This window comes from Astyanax mexicanus, chromosome 16 (assembly GCF_023375975.1).
Source record: "Astyanax mexicanus isolate ESR-SI-001 chromosome 16, AstMex3_surface, whole genome shotgun sequence".
Taxonomy (NCBI): Eukaryota; Metazoa; Chordata; class Actinopteri; order Characiformes; family Acestrorhamphidae; genus Astyanax; species Astyanax mexicanus.
The window spans coordinates 38,568,173-38,596,029 of NC_064423.1; the positions used below are offsets into that span (position 1 = coordinate 38,568,173).

General features: G+C 35.9%; 2 protein-coding genes across 2 annotated transcripts; both read left to right on the forward strand.

Annotated features, from left to right (window-relative positions):
* The first annotated feature begins 178 nt into the window (after nucleotides 1-178).
* On the forward strand, nucleotides 179-10,023 carry hsbp1a (heat shock factor binding protein 1a). The gene is made up of 4 exons (XM_007237621.4): nucleotides 179-380; nucleotides 2,756-2,822; nucleotides 5,203-5,329; nucleotides 5,416-10,023. Exons 1-3 carry the CDS (start codon nucleotides 336-338, stop codon nucleotides 5,322-5,324), a joined length of 234 nt encoding a protein of 77 aa, XP_007237683.1. The 5' UTR covers nucleotides 179-335; the 3' UTR covers nucleotides 5,325-5,329; nucleotides 5,416-10,023.
* A 2,106-nt stretch (nucleotides 10,024-12,129) lies between these two features.
* LOC103025343 (histone-lysine N-methyltransferase KMT5B) lies at nucleotides 12,130-26,156 on the forward strand. The gene is made up of 10 exons (XM_022670094.2): nucleotides 12,130-12,527; nucleotides 15,843-16,027; nucleotides 17,721-17,868; nucleotides 18,680-18,845; nucleotides 18,973-19,082; nucleotides 19,398-19,564; nucleotides 20,530-20,549; nucleotides 20,648-20,784; nucleotides 21,702-21,901; nucleotides 22,490-26,156. The coding sequence occupies exons 2-10, from the start codon at nucleotides 15,883-15,885 to the stop codon at nucleotides 24,022-24,024; spliced, it is 2,628 nt and encodes an 875-aa protein (XP_022525815.2). The 5' UTR covers nucleotides 12,130-12,527; nucleotides 15,843-15,882; the 3' UTR covers nucleotides 24,025-26,156.
* The last annotated feature ends 1,701 nt before the right edge of the window (nucleotides 26,157-27,857 follow it).

Here is a 27,857-nt window from a genome sequence, read left to right on the forward strand (position 1 = left end):
ATTAGCCAATTCTTTACATTTAAATGTTAAAGCTTAATCTGAAGTCTTAATCGCGATTAATCACATAATGTCGTTACGATTAATTCGATTATTTGTTTTTATTAATCGACTAACACCACCAGGAGCGTGCCCCTCCGCGCCTGTAGGTGGCGGTGTGTCTGCGGGCTGTCTTCTCTCTCCACCAATCAGAGCCGGCTTTCCCTGCTGTTGTCAGAGTACAGTACAGTGTGTGGGCAGCGCTCTCCGGACCAGAGGAACAGAATTAGAGAGCGGGTTCTGACGGACAGCGGGTTTTTTAATCCGGCGTTTTATTAAACACACCGCAGATTTACAGCATGTCTGAGACCGAGCCCAAATCAGCGCAGGACCTGACCGTGGTGGTGAGTGCGGCTTTACTGCGCAGGCGCACAGGGCTGCGGGGATTCCGCCGCTTCTGGGGATATTTTACTGGGTTTACTGGGTTTTAGCATCTGAAAATAAAGAAATAAATATCTGTATAGCTTCTTATTTAGCTATTTTAACTGATAAACTACCTAGTATCTTGTTCAAACCGTCCTAGATACAGTATAGTGCCTATTTACTAATGTATTCACCTAAATAAAACAGTAAATGTGGATATTCTGATATAATAAAAGCTTTAATAAGCTATTATTTTAGTCCAAAATGATTCCAGCGATGGTGACACCAGTTCAAACTCAGATTATATTGTTTAAAATCTATTTCTAGGTGTCAATAATGCAGTAAAGTGTTTACTAGTAGAAACTGTCTTATATGGCTTATATATCATATATGAAATTTGTACCAGCAATGAAATCAGACTAGTTTACCTACAGTACATTACCAGAATCACATGATATCTGGGATGTAATGTTGCTTTTTTTACTATTTAAAACGATTAAAAACTGCATTTGCAGGTATCTAATTAATAATTACTTTTAACTAATATAAAATGTATTATAAATTTAGTCTGACTAGTACTGAAATGCTAATTCAAGATCTGTAATGTAGACTAGGTGCATTTAGAATATGTGTAGTTTTAATATTAAAAATATAAAAAATGTAAGGGATGCACGATGATATCTCTTTATCTATATTACATCGTATCAGTCATTATGGCCAATATTTCAAATTGATACTTGAGATAATATAAGCCTTTATTAATCCCACAGCAGGGGAAATTTGAGGTGTTACAGAATCACAGAGGACAGAACAGAAGTGGGTACCACTTTAAAATAAGACTACCTTTTTAAAGGGTTTATAAATGGTTTACAGTTAGTTTATTAATGGTTACTAATTAGGTTGTAAATGCCTTAAAAATCATTAATAATCAGTTATAACACATACGTAGAAAGGGCAACTATATAGATGTTGTGGGTTCACTATTTTGCAAACAACAGGTCATTGTTGCCCTTCCTAAGTATGTGTTATAACTGATTATTAATGATTTTTAAGGCATTTACAACCTAATTAGTAACTATTAATAAACTAATTGTAAACCATTTATAAACCCTTTATAAAGGTAGTCTTATTTTAAAGTGGTACCCTGAAGTGTTAGGGAATATATATCAATATAAAAAAATATATAATATATATACATATATATGTATATATACACTAACTACAAGAGAATGAAACAATACTAAAAAAAATGTGATCTAGAAAAGCTAAGATAAGAGGAAGCCTGGTTCCCCAGTATATCTTATAGTAAGCAGTGATCACTGTTATTTTTTGCACATAGGCTGACAGTAATAAATGACAATTAAATAGTAAATAAATGATGATATTGCACATGATATTGTTGGTAAAGAGATTATGCAACATATGGATAATGTAGCTATTTCACATTGTAGAGCACTAGAGCAGTAGTAAGTAAATAATTTAGGAAGTCTAATACTTTCTACTTAGAGTAGGACAACTTTAAAATCCATTTGTTTAAGCTCATTTTTATTTATTTTTTATCAATTATAAAGTTATACCGGGGTCTAGTCTAGTTTCTCTGTAAGTAATAAGTTTGTGTATCTGCATATATGTACTTGTGTTATCAGCATCAGACCAGAATTCCAACATCGGCGCATGCCTAAAACATATATAAATATACACTTACAATCTGCTTTTTTGAAGTATTAAAAACTGTGTCAGAAAGATCTGTAATTTAATAGGAATTTTTAATGGTAAACGTAGGGCTTGTGAGGCTGGTGTTAGTTAAGGTTAAAAAAGGGTTGTTTTAAAAAGCACCATAACATAGAATGTTTGAAATTCAGTCATTTAAAATCATAGATCATTGCTTTAATATTAATAAACCTAAGGAATCAGCTCAGCAGCATGTTCTGCCGGGTCGCACAACTGGACACAACACCAGGGTGGCTTCTCGTCTCCACGGAGACGTGTGTTTGGACGGTAGAATGGAGGAAGCTGTATCTTAGTTACCATTTTAAATGAATGAAGTTCCAGTTGCTATGCAGTGTATTTGAGTTTAACTCGCCCGGTCTCTATTTGTTCTGTTTGTTCGCCTAAAATACCTCGTTTCCATGGTTTCAGCTGCAGCGTGGGCGCGTGGCATGACTTTACACTGCTTTGATCTATCCTGTACTGCGGGCAGCCATGGCGACCCTGGACACCCACACACACACTCAGTGTGAGGGAGTTGTGCGTGCCTGCTGTTCGTGACTTTAACCGGCGTCGTGTTACGCTGAGTTGTCCTAGAGAGGCCATTCATACATTTTCTCTTTCTGTGACTCTCTGTGTCTCTCTTTAGGTGCAGACTTTGCTGCAGCAGATGCAGGACAAGTTCCAGACCATGTCAGACCAGATCATCGGAAGGAATATCCTGCTTTAATTTTATTACTAGAGATTTGTGTTCTGTAGGACTAGTAAACCTCTAGAGTTAGGGCCTGAATTAAAAGCATATATGGAAGTATAAATGGTCACACACACTGAGAGGCACCAAGGTTTGTGTGTTTCTTACATTGTGTATATTTGGTACGATTAATATTGGTTTTTACACTACAATTTAGTCAGTGGACTATTAAACGTTACTACATCCTGTCATCATCAGCTACATGGGCACAATCTCTCAGTCAGATTTATGAGGTTGAGTCACCTGGAATGGCTTTAAGTTCCCTGGTAAAAAATGAATATACTTAACTGTACATAAAACATATTAAGAAATGTATAAGTATGCTGTAAATATACTAACAGATGTATGTACTTACTTCAATTTGATTAAAAGTAATATTATGTTTTATTAAATGTTTAAAAGTAAACTTTGATCATACTTTTTAAAAAGTACAATAAAAAAATCATGTACAGTTCAATGTAATTCAGTATACTTCTTAAATACTAAATACTTATTTCCCAATATACGTTTGTACTTTTTTTTTTAGCAAAGTGTGTTAAAAACGACTATTACAGTAGTTTAATTAATGTACAATGTATCATGTAACTTTTTCAAAAAGTTAATTAAATTACTACATTTAAAATATATATATTTAAAAAAAAGTATATTTGTAACAAGCTAAACATTACAGTACAGTATATTCAAATATATTTTTATACCTAATAAAGGATACTACAAGTGTGCTATTACGAAAGACAGGAACAAGAAACATATTTGTACTCAGTACATTTCTAATATACTTGCTGTATAGTAATAGTGATACAGTTGTAATACACATTAAATGTATTATAATTTTACTGTAAGCATATTTAAAATATGAATATGGGGTCACATACATGAAGTAGTTTAAATGTTTAAATGTTACTTAAGTATATTTAAAATAGTTCCATTTTAGTACAGTTAAGTACACTTAGCACAATTTAAGTAAGACCTTAGTACTATTTTTATATAATTAAAGTATAATAAGTACAAAAAAGTTGTTCCATTTTAGCACTCTTTAAATATACTGGTTAATAATAATGTAGCTACAAAAACACTATAGTGCACTATAGCATAATAATGATTAGTATACTTTAATCTACTTTTTATTCATTAGGGTTAACAGCTGTGCTGAACCCATCAAGAGTTAATTACTTGAATTTCTTGTCTCTTAATAAAGTGTTTGAGAGCATCAGTTAAAGTAAAGTAGTGAAGAGGTAGAGTTACAGGTATACAGTGAATACTGAATATTTGAGTAATGTTCTAATCCAGATTATGAGAAGCAAGAAATACTCAAATAAAAGACCATTAAAAAACATTATGATGAAACTGGCACTCATCAGGACCACCCCATGAAAGAAAGCGCAAGGGTTACCTCTATTGCACAGGATGAGTTTATCAGAGTTACCAGCCTCAGAAACCACAAGTTAACAGCTCCCCAGATAAGAGCACCTAAATTATGTATTTTTAGTTTGTTTAACACTTTTAAGTTACTACATGATTCCTTATGTTTTCCTTCATAGTCTGGATCAGTTCATTAACAAATAGAAATGACAAAAAATGTTTTGAAAAGTTACTTTATTTCAGTAATTCAGTTCAAAATGTGAAACTCATATATTATATAGATGTATTAAACACAGAGTGATCTATTTTAAGCCTTTATTTCTTTTATTGTTGATGATTATGGCTTGGATGGTTTGGAGAGTCATGTCTGTCATCTGCTGGTGTTGATCCACTGTGTTTTATTATCAAGTCTAAAGTCAGTGCAGTTTTGTTTTCCCACAAAATCTTACAGCACTTCATATCTTACAGCTTCCCTCTGCTACTGACAACTTTTATAGAGATGCGTGGATTTCATTTTCCAGCAGGACTTGGCACAATGCCCACACTGCTAAAAGTACCAGTTGGTCTTATATCATATTCTAATTTTCTGATAGACTGATTTTTGGGTTTCATTGGCTGTAAGCCATAATCATCAATAATAAAATAAATAAGGGCTTAAAATATATCACTCTTTGTGTTTAATACATCTATATAATATATGAGTTTCACATTTTTAACTTAATTACTGAAATAAAGCAACTTTTCAAAGATATTCAATTTTTTTACCTGTATATAAAGGTAAAATGCAATAATAAGTTAACGGAATGAAACAGCAGAATAATACATATAAAATAAAATTCTAAAAATAAGTACAATTATAAAATTGTTTTATCTTAATCTAAATAGTTATCTGCCAAATGAATCTTTGCATTTCCTGCCATATGCACTTTATCACTATTTGGGTTTAAATACCGTATATGAGATGTTCTCCTTAATGCTCACACTCGATGAGATGAGCACACGGATCGATGACCTGGAGAAGAACATCTCTGACCTCATGACTCAGGCAGGAGTGGAGGAGTATGAGGGGGAGAATAAAGTCAGTGACGCATCGGGAACAGCTTGATAAAGGTTTGGAATTGATGCTGAATTGAATTGTTTTCTTTAGACTGTAAATTTAGCTGACTTTTTTATTAATTAATTTATTTTCTTTTCAGTTCGCCAGGAACACAGAGGAACCTACCTTTTCCATAGGCGTGGCAAAGTTCTCTAATTATAATGGTCTGTATGTATGTACTGTATGTTTGTATGTATGTGTGTGTGTGTGTGTGTGTGTGTATTTTTATTTTTTATGTTTTTTTTTGGGGGGGTGGGTGGGGGAAAGAAGGGGTTATGTATGCCATATGTGTAAATAGCGTTTGATATGGATTATAATGCTATCATAATGCTATGATTTTGTTTAATGCTGCACTAAAATTAGTTTTTCTTTTTCTTTTTTTTTTTTTAACTAAAAACCTCTACAGTGTAGGATCACCTAACCCCCCGCCTTCAGACCTTTACTCAGACAGCAGTGGGTTTTACACCTCCAGCCTGTTAAACTGCTCATTTAAATCATGTTAGTAGCCACATTACACCAGAGGAAATACTGCATGAATCTTTCTGTAGTGGAAGGTGAAAAAATGGAAGCATGGAATGGAGTTATTTTACACTATTTTACACTTATTCATTTATTTTACATTCTTAGCACAGAATGGCATAGTTACAGACAGCTTTCTTCAACAGCAATAACATGGTGTTTATGTAATGGAGTTTGCAGGGTTTGGGCAGGAAAGCACTGACCAATTAAACATCTATAACTATGCAAACATATATAGTGACTAATTCCATTAAAAATGTGTTTATGTTGCATTTCAGTCCAGAGGTGAAACATTTTGAACTGGTTAGTTAGTGGACCTGGGCATGGGAGTGATAGAAGTCATAAAAAATGGTTCAGAATAAAACATAAAGAACTATTCTAAATATTACTGTAATTTCAAAACACTATATATATGGTGGTATATGAGGTGTTAGTGTGTGTTGTGCTGGTGTCAAGGTATAAGTGACAAGGTATAAATACTCCATAAGAAAGAGCTAGCGCTTAAAGCAGTTAGCAGCTAATGCTAATGCTGCTCCAGCAGTGCTAGCCGGGGTTAGCAGCAAGCTACAGTCTGATATACTCGCCTTTGAACAGCAAAAGAGCTAGCGCTGACCTAATGCTAGTACTTCTGGAGAGACTTCACTGAAAACTCTAACCCGTATAACGCTGTACTTCAGCGAAGTGGATTTACTGCTCCTTAATACCTGACTTGTAGAATTCATACATAAGACACACCAGATTATAAAGCACACTGTCAATTTTAAGTGCACCTTATAGTGTAAAAAAATACGCTATTTACATTGTACTAAAATACAGGGTTTGGACAATGAAACTGAAAAACCTGTCATTTTAGTGTGGGAGGATTCATGGATAAATTGGAGCAGCCTGGTGGCCAATCTTCATTAATTGCACATTGCACCAGTAAGAGCAGAGTGTGAAGGTTCAATTAGCAGGGTAAGAGCACAGTTCTGCTCTAAATATTACAATGCACACAACATTATGGGTGACATAGCAGAGATCAAAAGAGGAGAAATTGTTGGTGCACGTCTTGCTGACGCATCTGTGACCAAGACAGCAAGACTTTGTGATGCATCAAGAGCCACGGTATCCAGGGTAATGTCAGCATACCACCAAGAAGGACCACCCACATCCAACAGGATTAACTGTGGACGCTGTAAGAGGAAGCTGTCTGAAAGGGATGTTCGGGTGCCAACCCGGATTGTATCCAAAAAACATAAAACCACGGCTGATCAAATCACGGCAGAATTCAATGTGCACCTCAACTCTCCTGTTTCCACCAGAACTGTCCGTCACCACAATCAATTATTGTGCTCTAAAACCAGGTGTTTCAGTTTCATTGTCCAACCCCTGTACATATGCAGCTGAAAGAGGGAGCCGAGAGCATCCCAAATATATCAATGTTAACATTTTATTGTATTGTTAATGTCATTATGGCTTTTAGAAAAATGTGGCCTAAGCTTTTATTTTTAATGGCATTTTCCCCTTTATATTACTTTTACTTTTATACTTTAGGTAGTTTTGAAACCAGTACTTTTACACTTTAACTTAAAAAGTAAAAAGCTTTAAGTAATAATCGAGTAATAGAGTGGAGGACAGTGAATGATTAAACACAGTGTTTAAAAACTCCAGCAGCACTGCTGTATCTGATTCACTCGCTGTAACAGCACAACACACACTAACACTAATTACTACAGACTACAGTCTGTAATTATTATAGAACTACACAGTATTAAATGTGATCAGTGGAGATATATTGTCATATGTTTCATTAACATACAGCCTGGAGGTGTAAACCCTACTAAGCCCACTCACCTGTACACCTGTACCCACCTACCTATATACACCTGAACACCATGATCTTTCATTGCCTTCTACTACATACAGTGCTACACATACACAGACGTTAAGCAGACTGTGATACCTTTCTTATTCATTTTAATGCTCTCCATCACTCTTTCCACTCTTCTTTCTGATATGTTATATCTGCCAATGTATTTATCCATCTATCTCTCCATCTACAGTACCAGTCAAAAGTTTGGACATCTTCTCATTCTGTGTCCATTCTTTATTTCCATTGGTTTCTACATTGTAGATTAAAATAATGAAGACGTCAGAACTACGAAAGAACACATGGAATTATAATTATTATTATGTAGTACTGTACTTTATCTCTCTCTCTCTCCCTTATATTCCTTTTTGCTGCACTTTCTGCACCAACAAAGAAAACAGCAAAGACCGTGCTTAACAGACACCTGATCTACTGTGACTCCACACATACATTTCCACTGGTGCTGTTCATGAGAGATCTTCTGCCTGGTTATTAATAAAAAGTAGTAAAACCATCAGAAAGAAGACTAATGTAATCTAATGAACTGAGAGATGTAAAATAATGCCCAGTATAGTAACTGTTTTTTAAAGTATGATTTAAATAAATATATAAACTATTGTACTAATAAATGTGTTGATATTTAAAGGTATAGACACATAAGGTTATATAAAAGATAATGTTAGTTTGTTATATTAAGTAGGATAAGTAAATGAGATTGGGATATTAAAAATGTAAACAGTGTTAACAACTATGGACTTCATTAGAGGTATATTTAAAATATTTGGGGGACATATTATGCAAAACACACTTTTTTGAAGATCTTCAACTAGATCTTCTAGATCTTGAAGATCTAGTTAAAGATCTGCCTTTTGTTCATTTTGGTTGAGAACCTCAGACAGTACACAGCAGTACTAGACAGCAGACTTCTTCTGAGGTAGGGATCTGTACCTGCTGTCCATAATAAGTCAGCAGATGCTAGCTTGTTCATGTTTTGCCCTTTAGCACAAGCTAACACTAACGTGTGCTAAATCTTCAATGTAAAATATTTGCATAAAAGTTTCTATAGCCCATAGACCTATATGCCACATGGACTTATTCTTATTTTAACTTGTTTAAAAAGATCTATAATATGTCCCCTTTAAAGTTAACTTACTGTAATGACATTTTATTATTTATATATTAAATAAACCAATGTCTAACACATTAAATTGCCAAGTGGATGTTGATTGATAATCAGTTGATTATTAAAGTGCTTTCCTTAAGAAAATGTATGACCTGGCTTCTGGCTGTTTATTGAGATCCATGGTAGTAGAGTCTGATAAGAATAATAAGAAAATTTTCATTTTTTTTAAACCTGTGTTCAGAAAGCATGCTAAAACTCAAAAAACACATCTATTACAAGGTTATACGATAAGTCACACAAGGGGAAGTTTCCCACACTAAACAGCATTTTGAATGGAGATTTCTCATTAAAAATAAATAATATAGGACTAATGAATCTAATGAATTGTCCCTTATGATACAAGTAAACAATGTGTGTTCCATTATTCCTGATTAATAAATAGTACTATATGTCCCAACACAGTCTTATTATTGATCGTTAGCCATCAGAATTTAAATCATTTTACATTATTGACATTTCTGACTGAAATGTGGAGATTTGTAAGGAATAGATCACTATGGTTTGAATGCATGCTGTATGCTATTGAATGTTGAATGACTATGAAAAAAGATCGATTATTAGTACTGTAAGTGGTATAAACTGAAAGATTAAGCATGAATATTTGAATGTTAAGCTTGATGTTTCACAAATACTTTATATTGGTTGTATAAACTATAAAAATGAAGAATCAGACTGGGCATTTTAAACAGAAATTGTGTAACATGTAAATAGAATAAAAAGCATTTAACACTCAGTTCACTGTATAAGGATAGTATCTCATAAAAAAAGGGGGTACACCTGTCACATTATTTGCAAATATTCTATTATATCTTTTAATAGGACAACACTGGAGATATGACACTTTGATATAAGGTAAAGTAGTCAGTGTACAGCTACAGTACTGTACATGGCACAGTATACCATTATTATCTATAACTGCCTTAACCCTCTTGGGTTTCTGCTAGAATCCTCTTCCAATTCTCCATGGTGACATCATGCAGCTGGTGGAAGTTAGGCTACGTTCACATTACAAGCCACATTGCTCAAATCTGATTTTTTTGCTCAGATCAGATTTGGCTCAGATCTTCACGGTTCACATTCACTGTAAATGTAAGTGATGTAACTGTATCTGTGTGTAATGTGAACGAATCTGTCCCTGAAACGCTGCCTCACATGCTCACACTGATACCTGTATAAACGTCTCCTTCTTCACCAACAACAAAAAACCTCATATTAGAGAGACGAGAGACTCGTAGCTTTATAAAGGGTTATAAATGGATGAGTTAGCAGCTCATATGTGGAGCATATTTTGCTGGAGTGGAGAAACAGTAAATAGCTGCTTTGAAGTTCATGCTCAGGTCCAGGAGGTGAAAAAAGGGCAGGCGGTTTGCTTTTGCTGTTTCTGCAGCTATAGCTGCACAGCTGCACCAACAGATGCAGTGTGGGTACGAGAGACAAGCACGTAGCGCTAATGCATATGCGTAAAAGCATAAAAAAGATGCGTGAATTCCGATTTGACCAATTATATTCACGTCCATGGATCGGAGACATATCCGATTTAGGACCACATATAGAAGTGGCTTGGATATGATTTGAAACAATCTGATTTGGCACGTTCACACTGCCATGAAAAAAATCAGATCTGAGTCACTTTAGCCTGGTAACGTAGCTTTAGACACTGTGTCCTCCTTCGTCTTATGCTTGAGGATGCCCCACAGGTGCTCATTGAGTCTAGGTCTGGAGATAAACTTGCCAAGTCCATCACTTTCACCTTCAGCTGTTTCTACAAGGCAGTTGTTATCTTGGAGGTGTGTTAGAAAACTATTGCTTTTGTAACACTAATGAGTCACATGACACAGGGAGGGCTAAAAAATGGCTAATTGGGCATGATTTGGTCATTTTCACTTGTACACACATTTGTTGCGAGCGGTTTAGACATTAATGGCTGTGTGTTGGGTTAATTTGAGCGCACAACAAGTTTACACTGTTATACTGTAGCTGTACACCGACTTCTTTACATTGTATCAAAGTGTCATATCTTCAGTATTGTGCCATAAAGTACTATAATAAAATGTTAACAGAAATGTAAAGTGTGTACTCACTTGTGTGAGATACTGTACTTCACTTAATCACAGGTGCTATTTTACCACATACACAGTTTTGTAGTATGTACAGAGAAGAAATTACCTCCGTCCTGTACACTTCATCATATCGGTTCGTTTTTCTCTTCAGCTTCACAGTTTCGTCACATAAACGGTGCTATTTCTTTGCACCTTACATCTGAAACATATTCTCCAGTCAATATTACTGCATTTGCTACAACTGGATCAGTTTAAAGAAATGCTTGAGGATGAATTCACTATAAAGTGTATTTTATAATGTGATTTTTATGTAATATTGATCATGATCTAATGTGTTCTGTTTATAATAATTGTTTATATTGTGATGTTTAGATGTGTGACAGTATATCTGCCTGTAGTATAACTGTATGTGAATTGCAGTGACTTTCTGCTATTCATTATTTTCAATAAAGTAAAATAAAAAAAAACATTGCATTGGTGCTTCTGTACTAAAGTAAATTATATATAATTGAAGTTTATGACCAAATAAAATACTGTATATGCATACACATTGTATTTTTCAAAAAGATGCAAAGCTATTTTTATCTTATTTTTAAGACCCAAATCAAATTAATCAAATTTATTATCATGCAATTTATTAAACGAATGGATAAATGGTGAACCAGAAAAATAAAAAAAAGTAGTTTACAGTAACTAATATTCACATCATTAAATCAATAAACTAGTGCACTCTTCTCATTCCTGTTACTGGACATCACTCCTGTTACTGGCACTCAGTCCTGTTACTCTTTGTGATATGAGTAACAGGAATTAGTTTTTTTGCACAGAATTAGCAAAAACATGAAAAATAGTTAAATAGTGGCTATGCTGAGCACCTTCTCGTGATTTTCCCAAAAGATGTATTTTAAAAATAGAAAAGATAAAATAAGATGTAAGAATTAATTTAGGTAACAGGACCGAGTGTTGAGATTGAGATCCTCAGTCATAGTTACAATGAGATCAAATATACAGAAAAACAAACTTAATTTTTTTTTTTTTATTGGGTAAAGTCAAAGAAACTCGTCATTGTTTAAGTCATCTCTTTTTTTTCCAGAGCTGTATATGTATATATATACAGTATAGTTTATATAATGTACTTATATGCTTGGTAGAACAGTATTGTGTGCTCTTAATTTGAAAAAATCCGATTCGTGTAGAAACTCTGGATCTGGCAACACACTTTAAAGGGACTGTGGTTTGTTTTTACGGGACTACTTTTTTGTGTTCCTCCGAGTAGCGGAAAATAGTTCTCAGACCGAAACAGAATCTGGGATTAAATAAATTAATTAAATAATCCCAGACTCGGATTATTTACTGTACTTTAAAATTCACCATATTTAAATTTATTCCAGTATTTTTCTGCGGTAAAGTATCCGCGGCTGGATCTATTTTTTCGGCACCGGCTGCTCCGCTTTCTTCACCGTAGGCCTCCGCCATCTTAGCTAAATTAGAATATTGTTAGTGTATTTTAGTTATTTTTATTATTTTATTAATATTTAGGAGTTTATTCGGGTCTGAGAGCGGGGCGCGGGGCTGGATTCTCTCTGCGGGCTGATGATTGAGTGAGTACCCGGCGCTGGCTTTACTCCTTTAGCCTGAGTTCATAAAACTGCCCTGTAGCTTAGCAATAAGGCTAACTAGCGTTAGCTTAGCATAGTTTAGCATAGCTTCGTCTGTCTGAGCTGGATGTGTAGGTTACCTAAGCTAAGCTAACCTAGCATAGCCTAACCTAGCTTAGCTTAGTAGCTAACAGCTGTTTATATAACTGATAACTAAAGAAATCACATTAAATGCCAGTTTATATTGGTCGTTACTCAGAAAGCAAAAGAACTACGTTAATTCAACGTTCGTTTTTCATCTCTAATACATTGTAACAACGTTAATCTCCGACGGCAGAACTGATTTATTTGTGCACATCGATTTTAGGTTTAATTAACATTAATTAATTCTTATGTTTTTTATGTATTGTTTGTAACTATTCCTGATGGTAAATAACATTTAAATAGACGTTAGGTGCCTTTTTTGGTTGCATTAGCTAAGGTACGTCTTTCAATGTTGATGATGTGAAAAGCAACCTTTAAACAACCTTTATACACTGCTCAAAAAAATAAAGAGAACACTCAAATAACATCCTAGATCTGAATGAATGAAATATTCTCATTGAATACTTTGTTCTGTACAAAGTTGAATGTGCTGACAACAAAATCACACAAAAATCATCAATGGAAATCAAATTTATTAACCAATGGAGGCCTGGATTTGGAGCCACACACAAAATTAAAGTGAAAAAACACACTACAGGCTGATCCAACTTTAATGTAATGTCCTTAAAACAAGTCAAAATGAGGCTCAGTATTGTGTGTGGCCTACACGTGCCTGTATGACCTCCCTACAACGCCTGGGCATGCTCCTGATGAGGTGGCGGATGGTCTCCTGAGGGATCTCCTCCCAGACCTGGACTAAAGCATCCGCCAACTCCTGGACAGTCTGTGGTGCAACGTGACGTTGGTGGATGGAGCGAGACATGATGTCCCAGATGTGCTCAATCGGATTCAGGTCTGGGGAACGGGCGGGCCAGTCCATAGCTTCAATGCCTTCATCTTGCAGGAACTGCTGACACACTCCAGCCACATGAGGTCTAGCATTGTCCTGCATTAGGAGGAACCCAGGGCCAACCGCACCAGCATATGGTCTCACAATGGGTCTGAGGATCTCATCTCGGTACCTAATGGCAGTCAGGCTACCTCTGGTGAGCACATGGAGGGCTGTGCGGCCCTCCAAAGAAATGCCACCCCACACCATTACTGACCCACTGCCAAACCGGTCATGCTGAAGGATGTTGCAGGCAGCAGACCTCTCTCCACGGCGTCTCCAGACTCTGTCACGTCTGTCATGTGCTCAGTGTGAACCTGCTTTCATCTGTGAGGAGCACAAGGCGCCAGTGGCGAATTTGCCAATCCTGGTGTTCTCTGGCAAATGCCAAGCGTCCTGCACGGTGTTGGGCTGTGAGCACAACCCCCATCTGTGGACGTCGGGCCCTCATACCATCCTCATGGAGTCGGTTTCTAACCGTTTGTGCAGACACATGCACATTTGTGGCCTGCTGGAGGTCATTTTGCAGGGCTCTGGCAGTGCTCCTCCTGTTCCTTCTTGCACAAAGGCGGAGGTAGCGGTCCTGCTGCTTGGTTGTTGCCCTCCTACCGCCTCCTCCACGTCTCGTGGTGTACTGGCCTGTCCCCTGGTAGCGCCTCCAGCCTCTGGACACTACGCTGACAGACACAGCAAACCTTCTTGCCACAGCTCGCATTGATGTGCCATCCTGGATGAGCTGCACTACCTGAGCCACTTGTGTGGGTTGTAGAGTCCGTCTCATGCTACCACAAGTGTGAAAGCACCACCAACATTCAAAACTGACCAAAACATCAGCCAGACAGCATAGGTTCTGAGAAGTGGTCTGTGGTCCCCACCTGCAGAACCACTCCTTTATTGAGTGTGTCTTGCTAATTGCCAATAATTTCCACCTGTTGTCTATTCCATTTGCACAACAGCAGGTGAAATTGATTGTCAATCAGTGTTGCTTCCTAAGTGGACAGTTTAATTTCACAGAAGTTTGATTTACTTGGAGTTATATTGTGTTATTTGAGTGTTCCCTTTATTTTTTTGAGCAGTGTATAACACTTCTCTCCTATGAATCGATTAATGTTGGAATTCTGACATTGAATCAACGTTTATTTAGTTTAAACGTTCAAACTGTGGAATCAACATGTATTTTTTTTTTTTTTTTAATGTAACGTTATTTGTGCACATCGTTTTAGGTTGACTTAATAATGTTATGGTTTTCTGTCTCTTGTAAACTGTCCCTGATGGCGAAGAACATCCAATAAACGTTACTTTTCTTGCTGGAATCCATTAAATTCACCATATATATTTAACAATTGGTTATAAAAATGGCTATTTTAAACAACCTTAAATATTACATTCTCTTTTACGGTTTGGTTAATAGTGGAGTTCTGACATTGAATCAACGTTTGTTTAGTAGTTCAAACGTTCAGAATGTTTAGTCAACGGTTATTTCATATTTCTGGGTACATTGAAAATAAATGTTAAACATCGACTATCAATGTTGTTATGTTATAGTTTGTAACTATTCTTGATAGCAAATAACGTTTGAATAAACATAAGTTGCTTTTTTTGGTTACATTAGCTACATCTTTTAATTTTGATGAGAAAAGCAACCTTTAGACTACCTTGTATATAACATTCCTCCTGTTAATCAGTTGTATTTCTGACATTGAATCAACGTTTATTTAATAGTGCAAATGTTCAAAGTGGTTGTCCAGATAGCGAAAGGTTGTTGAATAAACGTTCATTTTTCATCTCTGATGCATTGAAACAATGTTGATCTCCGATGTCAGACTTTGTTTATTTGTGCACATTGATTTTTAATTGATTTATCGTTGATTCAACATTATGCTTTTATATGTATGGTTTGTAACTTATGAATAGCAAAGAACATTGAGTAAATGTAACTTTTTTGCTTTCATTACAGAATTATCGGCCAATATCGCATATATAATCAGTGATTAAACATAATCATGTTCACTAACAGGTTCCATCTTGTGTAATTTGATATCTTAGCTATTTCAGCTGCAGTAAAGCTGTTAACTTGCATTAAAGTGTTATCTATCCTGTTCTTTTTATGACATTATATTTTCCAGGTGAATAAACTCATTAGCAATGATAAATTAGTGCTCACCTGTTTAGACTATCATTTATTATAGAACTTCTATACTGTATTTCCAGGATTGTAGTATAAATATGTTTGCCAGATGCATTACATGCACTCACTCAGATTCTTCTCTCGATTGTCTCATCAGAACAGAGACTCAATGCGACTAACCCAGGCGCTCTGTGGGTATGAAGTGGTTGGGAGAATCCAAGAACATGGTAGTAAATGGAAGACGACATGGGAACAGGTTCAGTGAACAACCGGGGAGCCAAGCTCGTACTCCACATCTGCGCCCCGCCAAAAACACCCTCAGCAGCAGGAGATGCAGCCGCCGTGAGTAGATGGTTAATTACAATGACATTAATCTGATATTGAATCACCATTTGATTAATTGTTCAAATGTTCAAAATGTTTAGTCAACATTTATTTCTGTGCACATTGTCAATAAATGTTGAACATCGATTTTAGGTTGATTCAACTTTATGGTTTTGTATGTATTGTTTGTAATCTATTCCTTATAGCAACTGACATATGAATAGATCTTAGCTTTATTGGTTGCATAAGATACGTCTTGTAATGTTGATGATGTGAAAAGCAACCTTTACACAACCCTAAAGTAGAACTCCGGTGTAAAATGGACTTTTGTTTTAGTAAAACATGATAAAAAGTTCTTATTTTTGATGAATAGCACACCACTGTTCTCCCACAGCGTTCAGAGATCCAGAAATTTTAACAGTTTGTCCAAACACCCTTCAGACTGGGTGATACGGAGCATAATTTACCCTGATAAATTGCTTTTTACACCGTTATCCAGATCAAAGTAGCTCCACACCTCCTTGCTAGTATCTGGAGAGCCCTGACATTTAAAACAAGGCATTAACAACTTAAAAAAAGTGCACAAGAACATTATTAAACACCACTGTTTACATCCTATAACACTAGCTTCAGCTCCGAGCTCCGCCATCACTGTACTGAAAATAACATAGACATATGTAGCCTGCCTCCTGGCGCCAGCTGCTACGCTATGTGTAGTCTATGCATATATATGTCTATTATTTTCAGTTCAGTGATGGTGGCGTGATGGTGGCGCTAGCTTTATAGGATGTAAACAGTGGTTTTTTATAAGCTTGTGTATTTTCAATTTCTGGGCACATTGAAAATAAACAATAAACAACAAACATCAATTTCAGGCTAATTCAGTCTTATGGTTTTGTATGTATTTTTTTAACCTAGTCTTGATAGCAAATAACATTTGAATCAATGTTAGCTGCTTTTTTGTTTGCATTGGCTACCCCTTTTTTTATGTTGATGATGTAAAACGCAACCTTTAAACAACCTTAATATAACATCCTCTTCTATAAATCGGTTAGTGTTGGAATTCTGACATCGAATCAATGTTTATTTAATAGTTCAAACATTCAAAATGTTACATAATCTTAACCATTCAATTGATTTTTTTTGACATACCTGATCATTCTTATTTGATGGTTCCCAAAAATAAGTAAGTGTGGACAAACTTGGCCCCTGAAACACTTTATGAACTTTATGACTGTTCAGCAAAGACTAAACCTCAAATTAATCCTTGACTCTCAAATTATTTGGGTATTGAAGTCCATTGTTTTCAGATTTTTCAGATTATCAGACAAATATAAACTGAGTAAATAAATTATAATTTAACATGTAAGTAATTACAATTTGCTGCTGTAACTGATGGAACCATGAATTCTGCTCTCTCTCCTGAAGGAGAATGTTTGACCATCATTTTGTGGAATTATGCTCAATTGTACTTGTGCTCTGCAGCTGGACAATGACCTGAATGGATAGAAATGGCTCAAAAAAAACATTTCTTGAGTGGCCTAGTTAAAGTCTGCTGTGGATGATTTTAAACGGGACATTTATGCTGGAAAATTATTCAGTGTGTCTGAATAAAAGAATTAAAACGATTCTGCTAAGAATTGAGGAGGAGTTGGGGATGAGGTGGGGTAGTGATGATCTAACATTTTTTTATTTTTATTTTTTTGCATAGGTTTCAGTGGTGAACCATTGGAGGTGGAGAGGCGTCACGTCCCGTCCTCAGGAATGACAGCTAAGGAGCTGTGTGAGAACGATGACCTCACCACGGGCCTCATTCTCGACCCTTACCTTGGGTTTCAAACCCATAAGATGAATTCCAGGTAACTATACTGAAAGTTTATGAACACTGAATCACCTGTTCATTTTAGTTAACTTACGTAAGTCTTTCCATTTTTTTAAATTTTGGACACACCTTAAATTCAGTGTTTTTATCCAAACTATAAAGAAATTAGAAAAATTTAATTATTTATTAAACAAAAGTGTTAAGCAACCCAGATTTATAGTTTTATATTGTAGGTTCTTTAAAGTAGCACCTGGATTTTCTCAGTCAGCTTTATGAGGTAGAGTCACCTGCAATTTAAATTCTTGCCTCTTAATAAAGTGTTTGAGGGCATCAGTTGTAAAGAGGTAGAGTTGGTTCTAATCCAACATCAATTTTCTTATCCATATTATGGCAAGAACTACTCAATTAAGTAAAAAATGACTTAAAGAAATGAAGGTTAGTCAATCCGAAAGTCACAAGTTACAAGAACTTTGAAAGTATTCTCAAGTGCAGTCGCTGCAAAGACCATCAAAAAAATTATGATGAAACTGGCACTCATCAGGGCCGCCCCAGAAAACGAAGAGCGAGAGTTTCTTCTGTTGCACAGGATAAGTTAATCAGAGTTACCAGCCTCAGAAACCAACCAGCAAGTTAACAGCTCCCCAGATAAGAGCACCTAAAAGCTTCTTCACAGAGTGTTTTGGTTTGTTTAACACTTTTAATTTTACTACTTAATCCCTAATGTGTTTCTTTATCGTCTGGATGAATTTAATAATAATGTACAATGAAGGAAAGTAGGTAATTCAGTTTAAAGTGATGTTTGCTAATAGTCTAATGTTTGCTAATACTTTTTTTTTTACTGTCCACAGGTTTCGACCAATCAAAGGAAGGCAAGAGGAGCTGAAGGACATCATAGAGAGTTTTAAAAAACACAACAGCTTAGAACAAGCTTTCAAAGCCTTAACCTCTGGAGACTTCTCCAGAAATCATTTTATCCCCAAGACCAAGGCCCAGGAGAAGCTCTTCAAACAGCATGTACTGATGATACTTTCAATACAGTTATTTAACATTTCCTAAAAAACTATTATTCATATGTACATGGTTATAGCAAGTTTATTACATTTGTTTAATGTTGTGTATGTTTTTGTGCTTGTTTTTTTAGGTGTTTGTTTATTTGCGCATTTTTGACAGCGAGAGTGGGTTTGAAATATTACCCTGTAACCGATATTCGTCTGAGCAAAATGGAGCCAAAATTGTGGCAACAAAAGAATGGTAAATATCGAAATGTATATATTTTAAAAATTATTATTTAATACTTTTCACACAGTCGTATCAGAGTATAAACAACTACATTTACACTCTCTGTCTATTTAATCAGCTCCACTGATCACCAGAGGGGTCAAATAATGAAATACAAATACTTCTTTACGTTACTTAAGTAGAAATGTTAGTTATCTATACTTTACTGGAGTAATTATTTTTAGAATATTTATTTATTTGTAGAATATATATATATATATTTTTCACTGTAACTCAGTTTTGATGTAATTTATTTATGTTTTTTTTTGTGTTTTTGTGTTGCTACAGGAAGAGGAATGATAAGATTGAGTATTTGGTGGGTTGTATTGCTGAGCTCTCAGCCAGTGAGGAGAACATTTTATTGCGTCACGGGGAAAACGACTTCAGCGTCATGTACTCCACTCGCAAGAACTGCGCCCAGCTGTGGCTCGGACCTGCTGCGTTCATTAACCACGGTGCGGTTACTCTTACTCTTTTTTTGCTTTTCATAAATAAGTGCAGTTTAAACACATTAAATTCCTTTTTTCTTTTGTGGATAACTTTTAAAGCAGTATAATAACATCATACAAAGCATATACAACGAAAATAAATATTTATAACAAATATATATATAACAAATATAGCAAATATATATAACAAAAAAACAAGGGGAAAGAAAAAAAGAATAAAATACATTGGGGGAGGAAGACAAATGAGGCTGTATGTTAGATAGAGGCATAAAAAATATGCATGTTGTTGTATACACAGGAAGGCTGAGGCATGGCTATTGTTTAAGTATCATTAATATACTGAAGAAATGTATCCCATTTTGCATAGTACTGTTTAGTGCTGTGCGATATGACGATAAATATAACCTATCGTTTCTACAGTAATTTCATCAGTTATTCATGCAAATATATATAAAGTAGGCTAGGATGAAATGTATTGGCGTGGTTACTTGGTTTTGCGACATGATGCTGCTTTACGTTATTTGACGGTCACTCGCTGACACGCCTGTTTACGACATGCTTTACGTTATTAAACTCAAATAAAAAATCTCATTAAAAATGAGAGCTGAACAATGGAGACGTATTCTCCTTTAAAAAAAATGAGCTACTGCATCTACCTCATCTGTTTTCATTTGATACATATATATTGCTGCACTAAAAGGTAGTAATTCTCATTTGTGAAAGTTGGGTTTAATGTCACTTTGAAATAAAGTTGGAAAAAAGTAAGCAATTATATTATTTTGTCATATTTTTCGAAGAATAACTGAAAACATACTTAAATGTGGTATATCATGATATATATTGTTATCGTGATATAAAAAATTCCATATTGTGATATATGATTTTTCCCATATCACCCAGCACTAGTACTGTTTCATTCTGCCATTATATTCTTTTTTTAATACTGACTTTTCGTTTTTTTTTTATTCCAGATTGTCGGCCAAATTGTAAGGTAAATATTATTACGTTCGTCATTATTTTAAACATTGGCATTTGTGCAGAGTGAATGTCATGAATATAAATATCATATCTGCTCTTGTCTTCTCTCAGTTTGTGTCAACAGGTCGAGACACCGCTTGCGTTAAAGCTCTGAGAGATATTGAACCGGGAGAAGAGATCTCCTGTTATTATGGTGACGGCTTCTTTGGAGAAAATAATGAGTTTTGCGAATGCTACACGTGTGAAAGGTATAAAATCTTGTTCATGTTGTTTGTTTCATATTTTCCAGTGTCTGGAAATTGTGAAACTTATATTATATAGATGTTTTACACACAGAGTGATCTATTTTAAGCATTTATTTATTTTATTGTTGATGATTATGGCTTACAGCCAATGAAAACCCAAGAATCAGTGTTTCAGAAAATTTTAATATTGTATAAGACCGATTGGTACTTTTGGTCAGTGTGGGCAGTGTGCCAAATCCTGCTGGAAAATGAAATCCTCATCTCCAAAAAAATGGTTATCAGAGGGAAGCATGAAATGCTGTAAAAAATTCTGGGAAAACAAAACTGCACTGACTTTAGACTTGATAATAAAACACAGTGGATCAACACCAGCAGATGACAGACATGTCTCTCCAAACCATCACTGATTGGTGGAATCTTCACACTAGACCTCGAGCAGTTTGGACTGTGTGTCTCTCCACTCTTCCTCCAGACTCTGCTGCCTTGATTTACTTTAAATGAAATGTAAAATTTACTGATGATCAGTGATGGTTTGGAGAGACATGTCATCTGCTGGTGTTGATCCACTGTGTTTTATTATCAAGTCTAAAGTCAGTGCAGTTTTGTTTTCCCACAAAAGCACTTCATTCTTCCCTCTGCTACTGACAACTTTTAAGGAGATGCATTTTCCAGCAGGACTTGGCACACTGCCCACACTGCCAAAATACCAATTAGTTTTATATAATATTCTAATTTTCTGAGACACTGTTTTTTCTTAAAATAGATCACTGTGTGTCGAATATATCTATATAATATATGAGTTTCACATTTTGAACTGAATTATTGAAACCCTAACTTCACAGTGATATTCTTGTAGTTTGAGATGCGTGTTGAAATATTGCTAAATTGTTGCTGAATTTTCTCTTCCCATCTGTTCACAGGCGAGGCACTGGTGGTTTCAAATCTAAACTGGGTCTCCCTGTGGTAGTTCCAGTGATTAACAGTAAATATGGACTGAGAGAGACTGATAAGCGACTGAACCGGTTGAAGAAGCTGGGAGAAGGCAGCCAGAACTCCGACAGCCACTCTGTTGGGTCTCACACAGATGGAGACACTCAGGATTCACCAAAAATACATTCATGTAAGAGCAGTTAACAGTGGGATTCTTAAGCCTGTAGAAGATTTTTATTCACATTCTAACTTCACATGTTATCAGAGGAGGCTGTACTAGTCTTTACCCTCCTAGTGTTTGCAGATGATTAGGAGAATCAATAAGTGTGGCTAAGTGCTGCCACTATGATCAGGAGACCACTGGTTCGAATCCTGTTCATGTAGCATGTCATCAGCAACCAGAGCCCTGAGAGAGCACGATTGGACTGGCTCTCTCTGTGTGGGTACAGTAGATGGCACTCTTTCCCCTCATCACTCCTAGGGTGATGTGGATCAGCACAAGGCTGCGTCTGTGAGCTGATGTATCAGAACCGAGTCGCTGCGCTTTCCTCCGAGTGTTAGCGCTGTGATGCTACTCGGCAATGCTGCATCAGCAGCAGTTCAAAAAGGGGCGGAGCCTGACTTCACATGTATCAGATGGAATGTAAAGTAGTTAGAAGAAGTAGAGCCTTATTGAGTGGTTTGTGTAATTGGCCGTGTAAATTTGGGAGGAAATGGGGAATTAAAATGTATTTAAAAAAAAAAAAAATCTAAAAATGATTGTTTTTCCTTCATTTAGCATCTAGGAAAAGGACCTCCACTAGCACAAGACTGAGCAAAACCAGGACTCATGATGGACAGCAGTCTTTCTCAAGAGCGTGCACATCTACCTCACCTTCCAAACACAGTCAGACTAACAACAGGGTACCAAAGAAACTCAAATCCTCAAAACCCTCGAAGCCTTTGATCACCAACATCAAGCTACGGAGCCAGAGCAGAGGGCCGGAGGCGAACGCCTCTGGGAAAGTCGTTACGGGCCCTAAGGAGCCCAGAGTCTGCAGGAACGTCCCTGTTAAAAAGGAGCCAAAGGACTCGTTTGGAGCTTTTCAATCACTACGTTCGAGGGACTGCTTAGCGCGGCACGGTGCGAAGGAAAACAATCAGCATGCTTTATCATCGTGTCAATCTTCGGCGACGTTGGAGAAGACTGGTCAGTCTTGCACTTATGGAACTCGAAGGTCAATCAGGACGTTGCTGAAGGCGCAGGAGGTTGGTAAAGGCGTAAAGACTGAGCCGAGCACTTTTGGAGACCAGGTGCTGCCTGGTGGTTTTGGCGCTGGCGTCGTTGTTAAAACGGAGCCGGCGGACATGGATGAGTACCTTTCGCATGCAGATGGGTTGTCTCCAATGACGATGAACACACCAGAACTGGAGGACAGATACGCAAGGAGAGTTTCTCAATCTCGAAGTCGGCGGTTTAGTCAGATCCAGCCGGTCAGCGTGATAAAGAGTGAGGACTCTTTCATTCCAACGTTTCTACCAGAAACGCAAATCACTAGTGTCCATAGTGTCCGAGATTGTGGTGCAACGTTGCCAGCCTTTTCTGAAAGGTTTGCCTATTATAACACTACGCCAAACGGCATCAAACCCAAGAAGCACAGGAGCAGGAAAGGCAGAAGTAGAAGGAAACTGGGCAAGGCAAGGAAGAAGCATCGCAGATTCACACGCTACGATTCGCTCATTCTTGACAACAGCACCGGCATCCCTAAGCTGACCTTGCGTCGCCGGCGCGACAGCGGCAGCAGCAAGTCCAACGAACCCAACGAGCGCCAAGTTAACTCCTCCTCCTCCTCCACCAAGATCAGCATCAAGCTCAGCAAGGACCACAGCATGGATCCGGGGATGGACTCCTACGTCACGAGGTTGAACAACGGCTTCAATCCCACCACTCATGCTAAATCCACCAAGCTGAAGATCCAGCTGAAACACGAGGACGTCGGTCACCACATCACACCGGCGGGGCTCAATCAGAGCAGCTTCAACAGAACGACTTCACTGGAGTTCCTGAAACGTGAAGCTGAGAATCACAGGAATCACAGGACTAATAGGAGCAGCAACCATGTGGACAAGCAGCTGTCTTTGTCTTCTGATGAGGACTGTGAGGATAATGAGGACGATGATGATGATGAAGATGACGAGGAGGATGATGAGGAAGATGATTTCATCCCACTTCCACCAGCAAAACGTCTCAGACTCATCGTCGGGAACGATTCAATAGACATCGATATCTCCTCCAGGAGGAGGGAGGATCCGTCGCTAAGGTTCACTACGTAAACTCTGATTGGTTTCTTAAGACCAATATGACGGAGTTTTAGGGCAGTTGTTTAAAAAAATAGTGAAATAAATTAATTGTAGATTTGGGGATTTTTTTTTTTATTATTTTAAGAATAAAATGTTTATATTTTAAGAAAAAAGTTCTAATATTTGCGAGAAAATTAATAATAATTCAAGAAAAAAAAGTTGTGCGCTAAAACATAAAAAAAATAAGGTCGTAATATTGTTAAAACAGTAATATTTTGGAAATAAAGTCGTAAAATCGAGAAAAGTCAGGGCATATGGTGTTTTAATAAATTTTAATAATTAAAAAAAAAAGAGAATGAAGTTGGAATATTATGAGAAAAAGGTTGTAATATTTAGCACTCTTTCTAGAATAAAGCTGTCAAATTTAGACAGCTTTATATAAAATGATAATTCAAAAAAAGAGTTGTATGGTATGGCATTTCAAGAATAAAGCCGTAATAATGTTTAAACTAATATATAAAAAAAAAAAGCTGTAATAGTGTTTAAACTAATATTTCAAGAATAAAATCATTAATATTTTGAGAAAGGTCAAATGGTATATGTTTTTTGAAAACAAAAAGTACGAATTAAAGTTGAAATATGAGAAAGTTGTAATATTTTGAGAAATGCACCATTTCTAGAATAAAGGTGTGAAATTTCGAAAAAAATTATAATTCAAGAAAAGAGTTATGGTATGGCATTTCAAGAATAAAGCTGTAATATTGTTAAAACTAATATTAAAAAAAAGAAGCCGTAATAGTGTTTAAACTAATATTTCAAGAATAATTATTATTATTTAATTATATTATATTATTATTTATATTTTGAGAAAGTATTGTTTAGATAAACAAAATTACACTTTTAGAAAAAAGTTGTACTGTGTGGCATTTTGAGAATAATGTGGAAATAAATTTGAGAGTAAAGTCATAATATTCTGAGAAAAATAATAAAATTTAAGAATAAAATCACATTTCGTGAAAAAAATTGATTGTTTGGCATTTTAAAAATCAAGTAGAAGTATTTAGAGAATATCAAGATTATTTAGTTGTAATATTTAGAGAAAATGATTTCAAATGCCGTAGCATACAACGTTTTAACTCTAATTATTGCGACTTTATTACCGAAATAATGCGACTTCATTCTGAAAGTCTGCTATTTAATGATTTTTTTTTTTTATCACAAACCCAACTGTACATAATATGTCCTAGTAATTCTGTGTCCACTTTACAATGAAATTACTTAGAAGAAAACATGAAAAATACGTGTAAATAATTAGTAAACTGACGTATGTCGGTATATTGTTTTAATAAGATGCTTCGGTCGTGATTTTGAAATGGACATGCTGTTGTAAAAATGTGTATGATATAATGAACTATTTACAGAAGTAAGGTGTGTGTGTGTGTGAGAGAGAGAGAGAGAGAGAGAGAGAGAGAGAGAGAGAGAGAGAGATTTCTAACAGGGTGCTTTTCTAGAATAATTTGGGGGAAATCAGTGACAGGTCTTGTAGCATCAGGAACATTTCTATGTGTTTTTTTTTTATTGTTGTATTTTATTTTCTCATTTTAAGAGCTCAGAGCACAAAGTTGTCTATGCCATGATCCAAACATAACAAGACTTTTTATTTTAAATGCTATTTTAAAGTGTGAAAGTCCATTAACATATTTACACTACATTTACATCTGTTCACTTCATCTCTGTTGAGTAGCAGAATTGCTACTCAATATCAATGCATAAAAAGTGTAAGCAAGTGTAAGCACCCCCAGAAGATGGTCTGAGATGCATTTAAATCTGATACAGATCTGATCAGTTAAACCACTTCAGGAAGTGATCTGAGACGCTTTTAAAACATGCACACCTCTTAAAGTGGTTTGACTGATGCAATTTGGGTCTGTTTTAAAATAGCTTTTGGTGTATTTACACTCTTGTGTAGATTTTTGCATGTTAGACAGATTGACTCCAGAAATTACTATTTTTATTTTTTACCTGATGTTTTCCTAGACTTCTCACTATTGACAACATTCCAACAACTTTGTGAAGATGAAGGCTGTACTGATGCTTTTTTTTGTGGAAGCTTTTTAAAATATAGAAATGATTTTGATTAAAAAGAACAATTGGTCTGACTTGAATACTTTGATCTGGAATTTTCCTAGATGTTAAGAATTGAACGTATAAAATTTTGCCATTATTATCACATGAAAGAACTACAGGGGTTGGACAATGAAACTGAAACACCTGGTTTTAGAGCACAATAATTGATTGTGGTGACGGACAGTTCTGGTGGAAACAGGAGAGTTGAGGTGCACATTGAATTCTGCGTGATTTGATCAGCCGTGGTTTTATGTTTTTTGGATACAATCCGGGTTAGCACCCGAACATCCCTTTCAGACAGCTTCCTCTTACAGCGTCCACAGTTAATCCTGTTGGATGTGGTTGGTCCTTCTTGGTGGTATGCTGACATTACCCTGGATACCGTGGCTCTTGATGCATCACAAAGACTTGCTGTCTTGGTCACAGATGCTCCAGCAAGACGTGCACCAACAATTTGTCCTCTTTTGAACTCTGGTACGTCACCCATAATGTTGTGTGCATTGCAATATTTAGAGCAGAACTGTGCTCTTATCCTGCTAATTGAACCTTCACACTCTGCTCTTACTGGTGCAATGTGCAATTAATGAAGATTGGCCACCAGGCTGCTCCAATTTAGCCATGAAACCTCCCACACTAAAATGACAGGTGTTTCAGTTTCATTGTCCAACCCCTGTATAACTCCCAGCTGGGCTCTAGAATGGAGAACACCCTCCTAAAGGGGCGAGCTAGAGTCCACAGTGAATGTGTTCATTAGAAGCATTTGAGCAAAATCATAGTTTATAAATGTTTGATCATTTTAACACTGAAAAAAGTACAAATTCTTTCATTTAATATCTGTAAAGCAACTGTCCTTAACCCTTTCAAATCTGGCGTCCATTACAATGGACATTATTTATTTCCTTTTTTTTTTATGTTGTGTTGCACATAACACTAATTGAGACTAACTGTTGTCCATCAGAATGGAGCATGTACCAGCCAATGAACACGTTTACAGTTTACAAGCCAATGATACAGTAGCTTAGCCCCGCCCACTTCACTGGAAAAAATGGCAGTCAACAAGGCAGAGTCATAAGAGCTAATTTTTACTCATTTTATGTGTTTTAGACACTTAAATCATGTTTATTTTACTGTGTAGGAATGTTTGTGTCATAAAAATCAAAGTAAATATCAAATATAAAATAAAAATGTTGAACACAGGCTTTGAATACAAAGGACAATGAAAAATGAAAAAAAAGTTGGATTTAACTTAAATTTATATTATGGTATTAGTCTCTATGGTATTTTAACAGAAGTTTTCTATTTTTCCATCACTGGAACATAACTCATACCATAGGATTGAAAGGGTTAAACTGGGGCTGCAGTGAGGCCAATAACTGCATCAAGCCTGTGACCCCCTGACACCACTAAACTTTTTTTTATTCTTCTTTTGTGATGCTTTTCAGGCTCTTTCTGTTGGTTTTTGCTGTTTTTTTTCTTTACGTAACCCTCCTGTTATGTTCATTTGTTAGGAACAGCAATGGTGTTCCAGTGTTATATTGACCCGCTGTATGTTTAATTATCCAAAAGATATCTGAAACCCAAAAAATTTGTTTTTACTAACTACATTACTAATTATTCTGTCAATATTTAGTGCAATGGTGTTTCATACCTCTGAAAGGTAATGCTTCAATTAGGATAATTTACTCATATTTTATAAAAAAAATACATGTTCAAACTTTTTTAATGTTTCACTACTTTGT

Bases quoted from the DNA above. Each gene is read 5' to 3' on its own strand.
- hsbp1a (XM_007237621.4), top strand. From the start codon at position 336: ATGTCTGAGACCGAGCCCAAATCAGCGCAGGACCTGACCGTGGTG. The intron at 381-2,755 runs GTGAGTGCGGCT...GTCTCTCTTTAG, and splicing joins CGCAGGACCTGACCGTGGTG to GTGCAGACTTTGCTGCAGCA. The intron at 2,823-5,202 runs ATATCCTGCTTT...TAATGCTCACAC, and splicing joins AGACCAGATCATCGGAAGGA to TCGATGAGATGAGCACACGG.
- LOC103025343 (XM_022670094.2), top strand. From the start codon at position 15,883: ATGAAGTGGTTGGGAGAATCCAAGAACATGGTAGTAAATGGAAGACGA. The intron at 16,028-17,720 runs GTGAGTAGATGG...TTTTTTGCATAG, and splicing joins CAGCAGGAGATGCAGCCGCC to GTTTCAGTGGTGAACCATTG. The intron at 20,785-21,701 runs GTATAAAATCTT...ATCTGTTCACAG, and splicing joins GAATGCTACACGTGTGAAAG to GCGAGGCACTGGTGGTTTCA.